This window comes from Nylanderia fulva, unplaced genomic scaffold, assembly GCF_048542155.1.
Source record: "Nylanderia fulva isolate GAGA-0341 unplaced genomic scaffold, ASM4854215v1 Scaffold233, whole genome shotgun sequence".
Taxonomy (NCBI): domain Eukaryota; kingdom Metazoa; phylum Arthropoda; class Insecta; order Hymenoptera; family Formicidae; genus Nylanderia; species Nylanderia fulva.
Window position 1 is genome coordinate 110048 of NW_028190297.1, and position 15515 is coordinate 125562.

Genomic DNA, 15515 nt, shown 5'->3' on the forward strand with positions numbered 1-15515 from the left:
TTGCAGTCATCCACCACATATGCAGCCTACAATTAAAGAACGCATTTATTCCATATTATTTGCTTCCGTTATTGGCATAGTGCACATTTTTATATATCTCAATGCTGTAGATAGCAAAACATTTTGAAAACATCTATCTTTCTATGTTATCTGCTTTTTTGAAAATATTGCAGCAAATTTATTATGGCAATATGCTTGTCCTCCTGCAGTTAAAGAGGCTTAGTACTTTAATATAATCTTTATTATTTGTATCATTTCCTTTTTCTTGGGAATTACAGCAATGCTTTTGTACTATATTGTCTTGCCTCCCTCCAAAAGACAACATACTTCAAACGCACCAGTTCAAGCAATGTAACTTTGATATTTATTTACTTTAAAAAATGAGAGATAAATTATACAATATGCAATTAACCTTATCTTATGACTTTTATAAATCTTATGATAAAATCTAACTCTCTCTTAATCTTTATTATGAAAAGAATCTCGGTATTATATGAAATAATTTCATTGTATTATAGTTTAACTTTCAAAATTTTGCCAAATAAAATAACTCACCATTGTATTTCTACCATCTATATAAAAAAAAGATAGGTAAATATAAATAAATAAATATATATTTATATTATATATATATATATATATATATAAAATGTTGGATTTTTATTATATATATATAATTTCAAAAAATCTTTTTTATATGCTATTGAATTTTAATACATACAATTTGATTATATGTATTTTAATTGATTATATTTATAAGTATTTTTATATTATCTTAAAAAGACTGCATAGAATTATTTGTGCGACACTCTTATATGTATGTATAATTAATAGGGACCAACTACACATTTTTTTTTCCACTGAATAAAAACAATCTCAATATTAAAATTAAATTATAAAAAAGATACTGTGATATTTTATTGATGAGAAATGTACATTTATAATTGTATTAAATACAAAAATAAACATGCCATTGAATTACTATATATACATATTTTCATAATTATCAAACTTAAAAATATAATATTGTTACCAAAGAAGAAAGCACTATTTAAAAACTCTAAAATTCATAATTTGTTAAATTAGTAATTAAATACTGCATTTTGTATAATTTTTAAGCTTTATTCTTTTATTTTTCTTTATTTAATTGAATAGATATTAACATCCACAATGTAGCATACAGATTAAATTAACAACCAAAGAAATAAATCTTAACTTTGAAATATATTTTTGTTTCTTTTAAATATCAATCAACTGGATTTTGTACTACTATTAATATGAATTCTTTATCTGGTGCCATCATAATTTTATGTTTTTTGCTACGTATGCGCAAGAAAGTTAAATCATTTGTTGGATTCAAGTCACGTACGACAGAACGAGCTTTATCTGACAATTGACTTATCAAACCAGCGTATTGAACTGTTGTCGTATTATCTAATGTTGACTTTATAGGAATACCTAAAACAGATATAATTTTATAAATTTTTGTTTACAACTACAAGTAAATCATGTCAATGATCTCATGTAATACCTTCTGCATTCACCACTATTGTTCCAACTACCCTTTTATGAGACTGAATTTGTTTCATAGTTTCTTCAACCTCTTATAAATTATTTCATCGAAATTTATTAATAAAATTTTTATTTTAAATATTCCAATAACGGAAGCAAATCATATGGAATAAATGCGTTCTTTAATTGTAGGCTGCATATGTGGTGGATGACTGTAAGTCCGACAAAATTCCAATATTCCATGGGAATCTATCAAAATCTATATTGTCATACTTAGCCAATGTATTACGCAATATATTATGGTATATACAGGCCAGATGCTTGCAATGACACTGAGCAATAAGATCCTTGCCACTACAATCACAATGATAAAAATGATTAAATAAATTTTAAAAAATATATTATTTTGATACAAAGTGTGTGATGAATAATATTTAATTTTGTATATTAATTATTGGATATATATGTACCTGCAATAAGAAAATGCCAGAAAAATTGTAAAATAGTTCCTATAGCACTGATATTAGATTTATCTTGTTAAGCTAATCGAATGCTGCGATGATAACTAGCCATTGCCCAACCCATGCTCACAAGTGAGCTGATAATGCTACCTGCTTGATGTACAACTGAAAAAAATATAGAAGCTAATTAAGAAAATTATTAAAAATATATGCATACTCATACATAGGCATTTATATAATTGAAATATTATTGAAATAATAGCAAAATATCTGATTTTGTATCACAGACTGTAAACTTGCACATAAATTATTATGACAATAAATTTGCAAATAATAACATTAAAATTGAATGTAAAAATTGAAATTGAAAATTGAAAATATCTAACCCCGCACGCTGTCAATATAGCGGAGGGCAACTATCGCCGTCTGTTGTAAAACGTGCGAGATGGACATTTCCAATACATGCATCTATTCATGTGTTGTGTACGTGTGATATATGTGTGCGCATGTGTTGTATACGTGTGAATGCGTGTAGCACGATACTACTATGTTTGCGTGGTCGATGATGATAATAATAATGATGATGATGACGGGGACGTTTCTTAAAAGAAATTTTTCATATTTCGACTTTGCAATTATATATCTCTGCTTACAAATCACGTAGAGCAGAAATAAAGACACTTTTATTATATAATTCAAACTCAATCTATCGATTAAGTCTAGTATAAACTCGATTGCTTCAGCCGTTATTGAGAATTCGAAATATTATAAAGACTCAAATGTCCGACTCGCGTTAAGATACACGGTTGTCTCGGCTACGCCCTTAACTGGTCGCGAGACACTACCGTGTCTCTTGATTACTAAATTTAGATAATATACCACTTTACGTATGTTCACACTTTGAACTGGCACCTTGAATAACATATCAGTTACTTTTCATGGTAATATATTATTACTAAATTTAGATAATATACACTTTACGTATGTTCACTTTGAACTGGCACCTTGAATAACATATCAGTTACTTTTCGTGATAATTTATTATTAGATCGTTTAAATTTTTAAAGGTTTAAATTTTTGAGTACCTTCTTTTGAACATGGCCTGACTCTTTTCATTTTTATGATTTTTTTTAAGATATCAGTTACTTTTTAAAGTACAAATATATAGAGCAGCTTTCTAGTAATTCAAGTATCACAAATATATGTATTTTCGATTCTTATCACATAACTTTGTATAAGTAACAGTTTATGCAATACAGTTCAAAATAATTGAAATATATATGGTATATATGTACATATATAAAATATATAATTATATTATAGTATACATATATATTTTATTTAATCATATATGTAAATGTTTGTATAATTGTAATAACTTTTAACGATACATTGCACATTTATTTCAATTGCAACAGAATGAATTTATATTCTTGTATGAATATTGAAAATAAAGAATGGGCCCCTTCATCGCCCATTTTCATGAGAACGCAACCATATATTTTTCTTCGTCTCTCCGATTTTAACACGACATATTTTCGATTCTTATCACATAACTTTGTATAAGTAACAATTTATGCAATACAGTTTAAAATAATTGAAATATATGGTATATATGTACATATATAAAATATATAATTATATTATAGTATACATATATATTTTATTTAATCATATATGTAAATGTATAAATTGTATGTCCATATTTCCCTCCCAGGCTAATTTGATAGCCGGATTATAATCGTTTATAAACCTTTCCGACTCCTTGCGAGGAAGATCGTACAATCTGCTCTTACTGCGTAAATTTTTTCTACCGACTATCGAAGTGATAACGTCTCTTAAAACGAAATTCTCAGTAACCGGCCGAGGAAAATCGAACCGACACTTTCTGTATATATTAGTCTCCGTTTTTTTCGTACGCATGCAATACGAGTTATGTTTATGATTCTGATCACTTATTACCGTATCGTACAACGTTGGCGAAACATTTTCATCTGGAATTTCACACGTTACGTATTTTCGAATAAACGTAGCAACTTCTTCATCCGGCGATTTTTCTATTACTGGAGCATCTTTTATTCAAATCATACAATGCATGTGCTGAATACCTCTACTTTGATATTCCAATCGCCAGAAGTAATGAATAACCTTTCCTATTGGATTATCGGACGAACAAATAAAATCAATCATGGCTTTGAATTTTATGCACATGAATCTAGAAGTACTTACAGGGTCGTATGCGACTAGTTCGCTGATGCCTAACTTCTCTTTATCGGGATTCATATCTCGTAAATATTCACCCAAATCGGACCATTTCCATTCACTAGGACTCAAAGTCAAAAACCACGTCGCTGGACCGTAATGCAAAGTCATGCATTTTACATTATTGGACGGTTGTCGCCAAAATTGATCCGTATTTCTCAATTTTGCGAAAATACTCATTAAATTCGATTCTAATTGGTAACCTTTCAATTTGTTCAAGTATCTACCAGCAGTGTATCTCTCTCGTGGGTTAGTAACCATCATCGTATAATAGATACCACTTTTCAACTGTCGGTAGTTAGCATTATTGAGAAGGAAAAACAGATACTGCAGATTCAACCTGAATCTACTATGTTTCGACATCAATCGTGTTCTAATAAATAAATATTCCGGCAATGCAAAGTTTCTATCTTCTCGTTGTTCATTGACACCATCAGGATATAAATCAGGGAAACACATGACATCCAGATATTTATAACGATTATCCATTGGAAAATCTTCAATTTTCATCATTTGTTAAAGCTTCAATGCAGATTCGTTATCGATTCTTTTCGCGTGTATTGGGTATATTGTATACTGATCGTTAATATCCGAATCTTCAGTGATTTGTGTGAGGAAAGCCCTACGTTTTAAAACGATTTGATCATTATTATTTTTGTTTTCCTGTACATTGTACAAATTCAATGCTGGTAATTTCTCAACCATCTCTTTTATTTCGTCATTGTCGCTTTCGTCATCGACAATCCGATATTCTGTTTCCTGCAACTTATCATTTAATAGATCATCAGATGACGCCGGAAGACGAATTTTCGAGTAATGAGGATTATTTTCGTTCAACCATTGTAAAGCCTTATACACTTTATTAATATCTACCAAATTTTCCCAAACCACTTTAGATTTCTTGGGTATACCTCGAACGAGAATGTGCAACTCGTGATTCAAATTTATAGGATCTTCCGGAGGACATACCTTATCCAATGTTTCTTGTAAAGGTAGAGGCAAATGAAATGTTCTACCTTTTACTTTGCGGATCATTTGTCTATGCGGTATGTTTGTTCGAAACATTGCCCATCAATTGCACTACTTGCTGCTCATTCTCTTGATTAACATTTTTTCGTAATCACTGAAATCTGACAAAACATCTGGTAATGGTTTTACCGCAAGATTATTCAAAATGCAAGTAGAAGGCAACACGCCTTTTTGAAATTTACCCAAACAAAGCTTACAAACGAATTCAGTATTATTACTGTGTTCTGTTACGTTTGCTATCAGATCTTTCCAAAAAGGTCCGTCTATTGTTTTCCTCAGCTTCTCGAGCTTAGAAACGTCTCTTCTCAAGCATAATTTTTTGCAAGAGATGCAAGGGATACGTGGTAAATCCAACAATCGCTTTTTCATGACTTTAAATGCTTCGTAATTTTGCGAGAAAATTTTTTCCTCGTCCAAACAAACATCAGTTACATTTTTTGGATAAAATCTTGCTTTATTCTTAAAATCATTGGAAATTTCAACTAATTTATTCATATTGATGAATCTCAAAGATGAAAACAGTTGACAAAACTTATTATAATTGTCGATCAATTTGTAAACATTTCTTCGAATATTCTTCACGAAAGGAAAATGAGGTGATAAAATGTTTATCGTTGCAATGTATGACTTGCAAAGATTCGGATTTGTATAGCATTCCGGAGGATGTCCTAATCTGCTACTCGTACGTGAAACGGAACAATTTTTTAGCTGCGCTATGAATTTAACATTCATTATCTTTTTCAAAGTACCTTCTTCAAACAGTTCCAAAAATTTTACAAACTTTTCCATGGAAGTATCATTTATGTGGCATTTGTTCTCATCACAATGCCACATTTTTAACTTTTTACCATTGTTATCTATTAACGGCAAAACATTTATTACTCCGTGAGGAGAGGATTGTCTCATTATAAGTGGTTGCTCAAACTTTTTCCTTTGCTCGTAAGCAGTTTCATAAAAGTACGCTTCGGAAGACGAAGTATGTTTGGATAAGCCACAACGAGCAATTATTTTTCATTGTACGGGCTAGTATGAATTTCATATCAAATCTTTATAAACGACTATTATATTTTGTGCACTAAGAATAACATATCGCACTTATTTTCTAGAATCAAATTGTAATCAGTTTTACTTATATGTATGTATGTTCAATGTGAACTTGCACCTTAAATAAAATATCAGTTACTTTTCATGGTAATATATTATTACTAAATTTAGATAATATACACTTTACGTATGTTCACTTTGAACTGGCACCTTGAATAACATATCAGTTACTTTTCGTGATAATTTATTATTAGATCGTTTAAATTTTGAAAGGTTTAAATTTTTGAGGACCTTCTTTTGAACATGGCTTGACCTTTTCATTTTTATGATTTTTTGGAGATAGGGTGAGAGAGGACGAATGAGGGTAAGAGAAGACGAGATAGGCGAAAGAGGGTGAAAAAGGACGAAATTGGGTGAAAGAAAGCGAAAGAGGACGAAAGAGGACGAAAGAGGGTGAAAGAGGACGAAAGAGGGTGAAAGAGGGTGAGAGAGAATGAAAGAGAGTGAAAGAGGACGGAAGAGGGTGAGAGAGGGCGAAAGAGGGTGAGAAAGAATAAAAGAGGGTTAGAGAGGACGAAAGAGAGTGAAAGAGGACGAAAGAGGGTGAGAGGGAATGAAAGAGGGTGAAAGAAGACGAAACAGGGTGAAAGAGAGTGAGAGGGAATGAAAGAGGGTGAGAGAGAATGAAAGAGGGTGAAAGAGGACGAAAGAGGGTGAAAGAGGGCGAAGGAGGGTGAAAGAGGACGAAAGAAGGTGAAAGAGGGTGAGAGAGGACGAAAGAGGGTGAGGTAGGACAAAAGAGGGTGAAAGAGGACGAAAGAGGGTAAGAGGACGAAAGAGAGTGAAAGAGGACAAAAGAGGGTGAAAGAGGACGAAAGAGAGTGAAAGAGGACGAAAGGGGGTGAGAGGGAATGAAAGAGGGTGAAAGAGGGTGAGAGGGAATGAAAGAGGGTGAGAGAGGACGAGAGAGGGTGAAAGAGGCGAAAGATGGTGAAAGAGGACGAAAGAGGGTGAAAGAGGGCGAAAGAGGGATGAAGAGGGCGAAGAGGGTGAAAGAGGACGAAAGAAGGTGAAAGAGGGTGAGAGAGGACGAAAGAGGGTGAGAGAGGACGAAAGAAGGTGAAAGAGGGTGAGAGAGGACGAAAGAGGTGAGAGGACGAAAGAGGGTGAAAGAGGCGTAAGAGGGGTGGAAGTGCGGGTGGTAGTGGGGGTAGGGGTGGGGCGGGGGCGGGATGTGGGAGGGAAAGGGGTGGGTGGAAGTTGAGGGAGGTGTGAGTGAAAGGTGAGAAGAGATTTATATATATATATATAATCCTGATGACGTCAGCGGACAGAGAAGACGACGTTACTTCATTTTTCATGAAAAACGTCACTTTTTGACCGCTTGTATCTCCAGAACGGCTTAACCGATTTTATTTTTTCTTGGCTCAAATTACTCGTGGCGATGCCGCCTTTTAGGTTATATTACGTGCAATTCAAAATTTTTTATATTTTAGTAGTTCTACACCCCCAAAAAATGGACTTTGATGGTGCAGGATAAGGAGACTTGTAGTGTCTTTTAAGGTCTTTTAGGGTTTGAACATGGCCGGAGACACTACCGCGTCTCCTAATATATATATATATATATATATATATATATATACAGGGTGTATCATAAGTCACACCGCATTTTTGGGGAATGAATTTGTCAAGTCAAAATAAGTCGAAAATAAAGAATGACAAAATTACGTTTGAGCCTTCTTTAAAGAGTTGCTTTAATAGACAGACCAATGTTACAGCGAGTGATAAATTATCTTTTAAATCGTGCTAATTTGTTCATTTAAGTTAATGGCGGATTATTTGAACACCTTATGTAATTTCAAACTTGTTGTCTATTTATTACTTAATTTATGTTATGTTTTCAACTTACAATTAAATAAAAATAAATTTTACTCCAAATAAATTTTTCGTTTATTTGATGTCACTCTTTAAAGAAAGCTCAAATGTAATTTTGTCATTATTTATTTTTGACTTATTTTGACTTGACGAATTCATTCCTCAGAGATGCGGTGTTACTTATAATTCACCCTGTATATATGTATACATACACACATATATATGTACATGTATATACAGGGTGTCTCGCAACGTGATGTCCATACTGAAACTTTGTATTTTTAGTGTCATTCTAAGTCGAAAAATCTTAATATACATATGCTCTAAGTCAATTGTTTTAATATTACAGCGAAAAAACAAAATTGCATTAAATAAGAACAATATTAAGAGTTTAACAAGGCTCTGTAATATAAATATAAATTTAAAGATATAAGACAGGCAATAAGAGCCAACTCGCGGATGACAGTGCGTTATCCTAACGAAACTAAATTTTTCGTTAGGATTAAGTATCTGTGCACAAGGCACCAAATTTTACTTGGTCACGGCCAAGATTTAAAATATAAAATAATCTCAAATATGAGATTATTTCATATTTTAAATCTTGGCCATGACCAAGTAAAATTTGGTGCCTTGTGCACAGATACTTAATCCTAACGAAAAATTTAGTTTCGTTAGGATAACGCACTGTCATCCGCGAGTTGGCTCTTATTGCCTGTCTTATATCTTTAAAAGAAACAATATTATTTATTAAAGATAAGAATATTATTTATTGAACAATAATATTAAATAATATAAAATTTTTATGAATTAAAATACAATAAAATTTAAATATATTGTTATAGTCCGAATGACTATAACTATATTATATTATATATAGTTTTAATAATAAATTAGTAAGTCGGCTATTATACAATTATTTGAGAAACGTTCTCACGCTCTCGTGAAGCGCTTATCGCGAAAAGACGCAAACGCGATGAAATATAAGCGTTACACCGAAAACCGCGGATCGCAAGCGAAGAATCAACCTGCTTCGCTTGCACCTAGATAAAAGCGTGTGAATAAAAATTAGCCAATGAAAGAGTTTCTCTACACCTTCCCCCAAAAGATGTAGAAAAGGGCAGGAGACCACCGCGAACGGAGAGCGAGGCGATGAAGTGAGTCGCTAACGAAAATCCAAAAAGTCAAGTCGCTAATTAGAACCTAACTAGGAGTCGAAGACAAGCCGCAGAATATAAACTATCACCTGTAATCTGACTATCGAGAGCGAGCATACTTAACTAACCACCCAGGTGGGATTATACAGAATTAAACCAACTCAAGAAATAAGGGAAATAAAAGATTTATTCAGATAAACAAGCGAAGTTAGTCAAAGTGGAAACGCCCGCCGATCCTAGGATCCTCATCTTTCAGTCGACTGAGACCCCAAAATTTTCCGTGCCTTCCCGGAGGCACAACAATATACAATATATATAAAGTTCATATTTATAATAAATGCAAATTAAACTTTTCTTTAATTTACGATAATGCTTCTCTTGTATTAAAATATAGATTTTATAGTAAAAGCTATTTTAAGTTTTGCTTTAAAAAGGTGCAACACAAATTGCAAAAAAAATGTTGATTTTATATTATTAGCATAACAGTAGGTGCATAATCTTTTATTATCATTTTCCAGAAGAACTTTGATGTATTATTTATATACATTTTTATTTTTAAACAATTATTAAAAATTAGTCAATGTAATATGAAATGGAAATTAGTAAGAAGTACATATGTAGCATTCATCATCCACACCTTTCATTTACACTCTACACTTTTTATTACACCTTACACTTTTCACTGCACTTTACACTTTTTACATCTTTATACATTGTAATAACTTCAATTCATTAATCTACATAATGTTTTTAAGAAAAATCAATATTTCCATAACAACACATTCATTCATTTATTTGTTACATATTAATTCTTTTTGTTCTTTCGCTTTATACTTTCAATGAATAAACATTACTTTTTCAAAGATCTGGTGAATTTATTTATAAGTCGCTACATTTTTGGTGACCCCGACGTGATATTAAAGCCGACGTGATATTAAAGCCGACGTGATATTAAAGCCGACGCATTTTAAAGGCTGATGCGGAATAAGTGCAAGTGATCGTCGTATTTGAAGTCTGCGAAATATTATCATCGCTTGGAAGAATTGCTGGATATTCTGATTTTAAGAGATTCATTCTTCGGATCTTTGAAACATCAGAGGCGGATAGTCCTTCACGGAATTCTCAAATTTTTATGGGGTTTGGAACAAAGGAAAATCCAATCGAAAATCCCAGTTAGCCCTTTTCGGATCACAGTTAAAGGGGTTGGGGAGGGGATCAAATCGGGGTTTGGGGTCAGAAAATATTTAATTTTTTCCCCTTTTCAAACTGGCCCCCCGGGGGAGGTCCCATTTTTAAAAATTCACTAAAAAAGAGTTTCGTTTTAAAACAAAACCATTTTGGGGAAAAAAAACGTTTAAAAACAAATATTAGCGGAAAATTAAAAATTAATGAAAAAAAAGCCTCGGAATTATTTTTGGGGGGGGGGGGGGGAAATTTTCGTCCTTTATCTGGATTTTTCTTTAGAAGATAGTGTTTTGAAAAATTTTTTTTGGGGGGCTTCAACGCAAACCACATTTTTTTTAAAAACGACTTTGCCGAGTAGGGGTTTTTTCCTTTTTTGTTAAATTTGGGGGAAAATTACCGATAAAATTGCTGATGGGCCGGGGGTTTTTGAAAGGGGGGGGAAAATTTTCCCAAAAAATTAAAGGGGTTAAAAATCTTCGGTTTTCGCGGTTTTGCGGGGGAAAAAAAAAAAGCCTTGAATTTTTCCCGTCGTCGAGTTTTTTTCCCCAAAAAACCCCGGTCTAGAGGAATAAAGTTTTAATCGTTATCGGGGGAAAAAAAGCAAATAAAAAATTTTTTAAAAAAAAAAAAGGGGTTACTCAATTTTTTTTTTTTTTAACCAAAAAAATTTTGGGGGTTTTTTTAAGGCAAACGATGAAATTTCCCTTTTTTTTTTTTTTCTAGGGCCCAAATTCCCCTTGGTTTCGGGGGAAAAAAATTAAAAACCCCCCCTTTAAAGGGGACTGAGGGTTGGGCCCCCGACGGTTTTTAAAAACCAATCCCCAAAAATTTTTTTCGCAGTTTTTTAATTTTTTGAATTTTCTTGTAATACGGGCGCTGTATTCTTTTGTTAAAAAAAAGGTTTTTTATTGAAGTTTTTGGTTTTTACTAATTTAAAACTTTTTGCCGAAAAAGGTTACTCAAATTAATACTCCTTTTAAAAAAATTTAATTTTTTAACCTGGGTTTTTTGGGGGAAAATTTCCCCAAATTTTTAAAATTTTTTTGGGGGCGGGGGGTTTTTTAAAGCCCCCTTTTTTTGGCGGGGTTTTTCCTTTTTTTTCCCTTTTTTAAACCCTAATTGACTTTTAAAAAAAAAAAAATTTATTGAAAATTTTTTTCCCGGGGGCCCTTTCAAAAAAAGGGAAAAAATTTTAAAATTTTTCAAAAATTTTTAAATTTTTTCCCCCATCTCCTGATTTGGTACCCCAAATTTTTAAAAAAAAAAAAAAAAAATTTTTCCGGACTCACCCTTTTTTTCCAATTTCCTGGAAAAACTTTTTGGGGGGGCCCCTTTACCCCTTTGGGAAAGGGTTTTCCTAAATTTTCGACTCCCAGAAGATTTTTTTTCCGAGAAATTTAAAATGTGGGGGGGAAGGGAAAAAAATTTAAGTCTATGAGGGGGAAAAAGGGAAATTTTGGGGGGCCCTTTAAGCCCTCCTGGCAGCCCCCCTCATAGGGGATTTTTAAAAAGGGAAAAAAACTTGGAAAAATTTTGTGGTGTTACCCCTGCACTAAATTTTAGTTACTACCCGGATCGTTACCCCCTTTCCTTTTATTAAAAATTTTTTTTTCTTCATTTTTGGTAAGAATATTTTTTTTTAAAAAAACGACTTATTTAAAAACGACTATCAAGTACCCGTCCCCTAAAAGAAATTTCCCAAAACAGCTGCACACTCCTTTTTGGGGCCCTTTTTTAATTTTTGTCGTAATCCCTTTTTGGTTTTTTCGAAACGCACCCCCCAAAATTTCAACGGCTCAGGGGAACCCCTTTACTTAATGATTTTTTTTTTTCCTTTTTTTACCCTTTTATGACATTTTATTGCTTTTTTAAAAAATGGAAAGAACTTTGCTCACTTACGGGATTATTTTTTTTGATCGTCTTCAAAAAACTAAAAAGCAATCAATGTCCTAAATGTTTTTTTGGTCAAGCGAGATTTTTTTTTTTTGGTTTTTCTTAGTTTCTAACCAAGGTTTTAAAACCCACATCCAAAAAAAATGAAATCAATTTTTTTGATTATCCAAAACCCCAAGACCTTCATTGAATTACGAAGGGGTTTTTTGGGAAAATTTTCCCCAAATTTTTATCGTCCCCTCCCAAAGGGGTGGGGAAACATCAACTCTTTAACAGAATTTTTTAAAAGGGCTTTTGAAAAAGGGGGGTAGAAAAAATTTTTTTCTTGGCCCCAAAAAAAGGGGAAATTTAAAACTTTGGGGGCAGGGGAAAAAAAACTTTTACAAGTTACAAAACCCTTTTCCCCCCCCGCCCTCATGCCCCCCTTTTTTTTAAATTTTTGGGGTGTTTTTTTTTTTCAAAATTTGCTTTTGGGTTTTGGGATCACTTGAACATTTTTTCGACAATAAAAACCCAAAACCCTTTTTTTCAAAAAAAAATGACAAAGCTCAAAAAAATTAAGCATTATGATAGAAACCCCTTTTTAGCTTTTTTTTGGGGTATTAAACATTTCGGGGATTTTTTTAAAGGGAAAGGGGCCAAAAAGATTAAAAAATGATCATAAACCTTTTTATTTTTTTTTTTCCCCCCTCAGAATTGGAAAAAGGGGGTCACCAAGAAAGACAGCCCAAAATTTGGGCTTTATTTTCTCAATTCTCTAAAAAAAATTTTTCCTTTTTCTGGAAAAATTAATTTAAATTTTTGATTGCTCGTCAAGAATTGAATCTATTTCAATGCCTTTATAGGTTTCTTTAGAAGAAATTGCTTTTAAATTTTTTTGAAAGAAATGAAGAATTCAAGTTTTTTTTTTCCCCTTTTTAATTTTTTACTTTTGGGAAGAAACTTATTCTTTCCCAAAAAGGGGGGAACCATACCTTTTATTGTGAAAGCTTTCGGAAAAATTAAAATTTTTTTCCAAAAATTTTTCCCCCAAATCTTACGCAAAAAAAATTTTTGATGTTGTTCCGGACTCCCCTCACCCCAGCGGGAGATTACATCTAAAAAATTAATACTGAAATTCATTTGGCCTTCTTGAAGAAAGAGTAAGGAATGGACTCGAAATTGTCTTCCATGGGCAACGTGCGAAAATTTCAAGACCCACCAAGAATTTCCCCCCCCTTTAAAATTGCAATTCCTGATTTTGCTTTAAAAAAAGTGCATTTTTCATTGTTTACCACTTTTCCCCCTTTTTTAAATTTCCGGGTTTTTTTCTTTTTTTTGATTTATCGTTTTTTTTTTTCCCCCTGGCCTGAAACGTTCCCCATTTTTAATTTTTTCTGAAAACATTTCAAACCCCCCGTTCCCGCTATTTCAACTCCTTCCGCTACTTCAGTCCTGTTCCTGTACTTTTTTCCTGTTTCTGGTAAATTTAAAAAAATTCTTTCTTTACTGTTTGGGAAAAAAATTTTTTCCCTACCCACCAAAGAAAAGAAAATCCCCCCTTTGCAAAGAAAATCCACTTGGGGGGGGGGACCCGGGGCTTTTTTTATCCCACCTTTCATTTAAAAATACCCTTTTATTACACCTTACACTTTTCACTGCCTTTACCCCTTTTTACAAACTTTATCATTTGTAAAAAATTCAATTCATTAAAAAACATAATGTTTTTTTTAAAAAAAAACAAAAATTTCCCCAAAAAAAACATTTATTCATTTTTTTGTAAAAAATTTTAAATTTTTTTTTTTTTTTCGCTTTATACTTTCAATGAATAAAAATTACTTTTTTTTTAAAGATCTGGGGAAAAATTTTTTTAAAAAAGCCTACAAAAAATAGTGTTTTATTTTTTTAGTTTAATGTATTTTTAAAATTTTTTTAAAAAATAACCTATTTATTGTTATTTTTAAATTATATTTTTTTAAATTTCCCTTTTTAAAAAAAAAATTTTAAAAATTGGGGGTTTGGGATTTTTTATTGTTTTTTCCCCGTTTTTCCTCATCAAAAAAAGAAAAATTGAATTATAGAATTTAAAAGTAAGCAAATTAGTAAAATTAAATTTTAAAAAAACCGATTGTTACGGGGGGGAATTTTTAGGACACGAGGAAGTGATCGACTTATTTCGGTAAAATTCGCGACCTGCGAGTCCGCCCGTGGGGACTACTTAATATAATGTCACGTATTCGGCGAAAGAAGAACATTATTATTCCTATCACTGCCTCAAGTTATTTCTCTCTGAGCAATGTAATAAGAATCGATCAAGTCAAAGCAGCATTTTAAATTATTCCGAAATCCATCGTAGTCGTCATCGTCAAATAAAGAGAAACCAGAGACTTGTGTCTCGACTTGCGTCGATCGAGAAATATACTTTCTTTTTAAGAATGTTTTTGAAGAAAATCGAAGATGTTTAAATTTGAGAAAAAATTGATTTTTACATTGTTTTTGAAAATCTTATATAAATTGTTATTGAAAGAAAAAACTAATTTTACAAGATTAAAGTACGTAAAGAGACCTTTCGAAATCACACCTTATTTTTTAAAATCGGAGTAGTCTTCTGAAATTTATCAACGTTTGAAGGTGGACGTAACGGCAAAAATGATAAAATTCCAGTCCCTGTTAACACAGAGCCTGTATAGTGTGGGGCCAAACAACTTGAGGAATAATTTACTTTTGATAAGACTACACTTTCTGCAAATTTCAGCGTGATTGAAAAACGTTGGGTGAATCACTTCATAAATAATACCTTATATTATATATATAACTAGCTTTTCGGACCGCGCTTCGCGCGGTCCTCAAAGCCAGCCTTTCTATTCGGACCGCGCTTTGCGCGGTCCTCATATAGTCTATATTAAATCCGTTTTAACACAAAAAATTAATTCTTTTTTTGTATTACCGCGAACTACTTCCACATTTGTTGTTCGACTTTCACGAAATTTATACCAAAATAAATGTTTAAATTTTTTTGTGGATAACTACTATGTTATCTATTTCTTTCTCCCAGATATTTTATTTTCTTTTTTTAAGACACGCTTTCTCTCTCTCTCACTCTAAAACACACGCGCTCCCT

General features: G+C 32.2%; 1 protein-coding gene across 1 annotated transcript; it reads right to left on the reverse strand.

Moving 5' to 3' along the window:
- Positions 1-1101: 1101 nt before the first annotated feature.
- Positions 1102-2421, reverse strand: LOC146723095 (dynein light chain roadblock-type 2-like). The gene is made up of 4 exons (XM_085483184.1): positions 2360-2421; positions 1983-2138; positions 1532-1866; positions 1102-1458 (listed from the first exon to the last, which is right to left on the reverse strand). Exons 3-4 carry the CDS (start codon positions 1587-1589, stop codon positions 1247-1249), a joined length of 270 nt encoding a protein of 89 aa, XP_085339310.1. The 5' UTR covers positions 1590-1866; positions 1983-2138; positions 2360-2421; the 3' UTR covers positions 1102-1246.
- Between the last annotated feature and the right edge of the window lie 13094 nt (positions 2422-15515).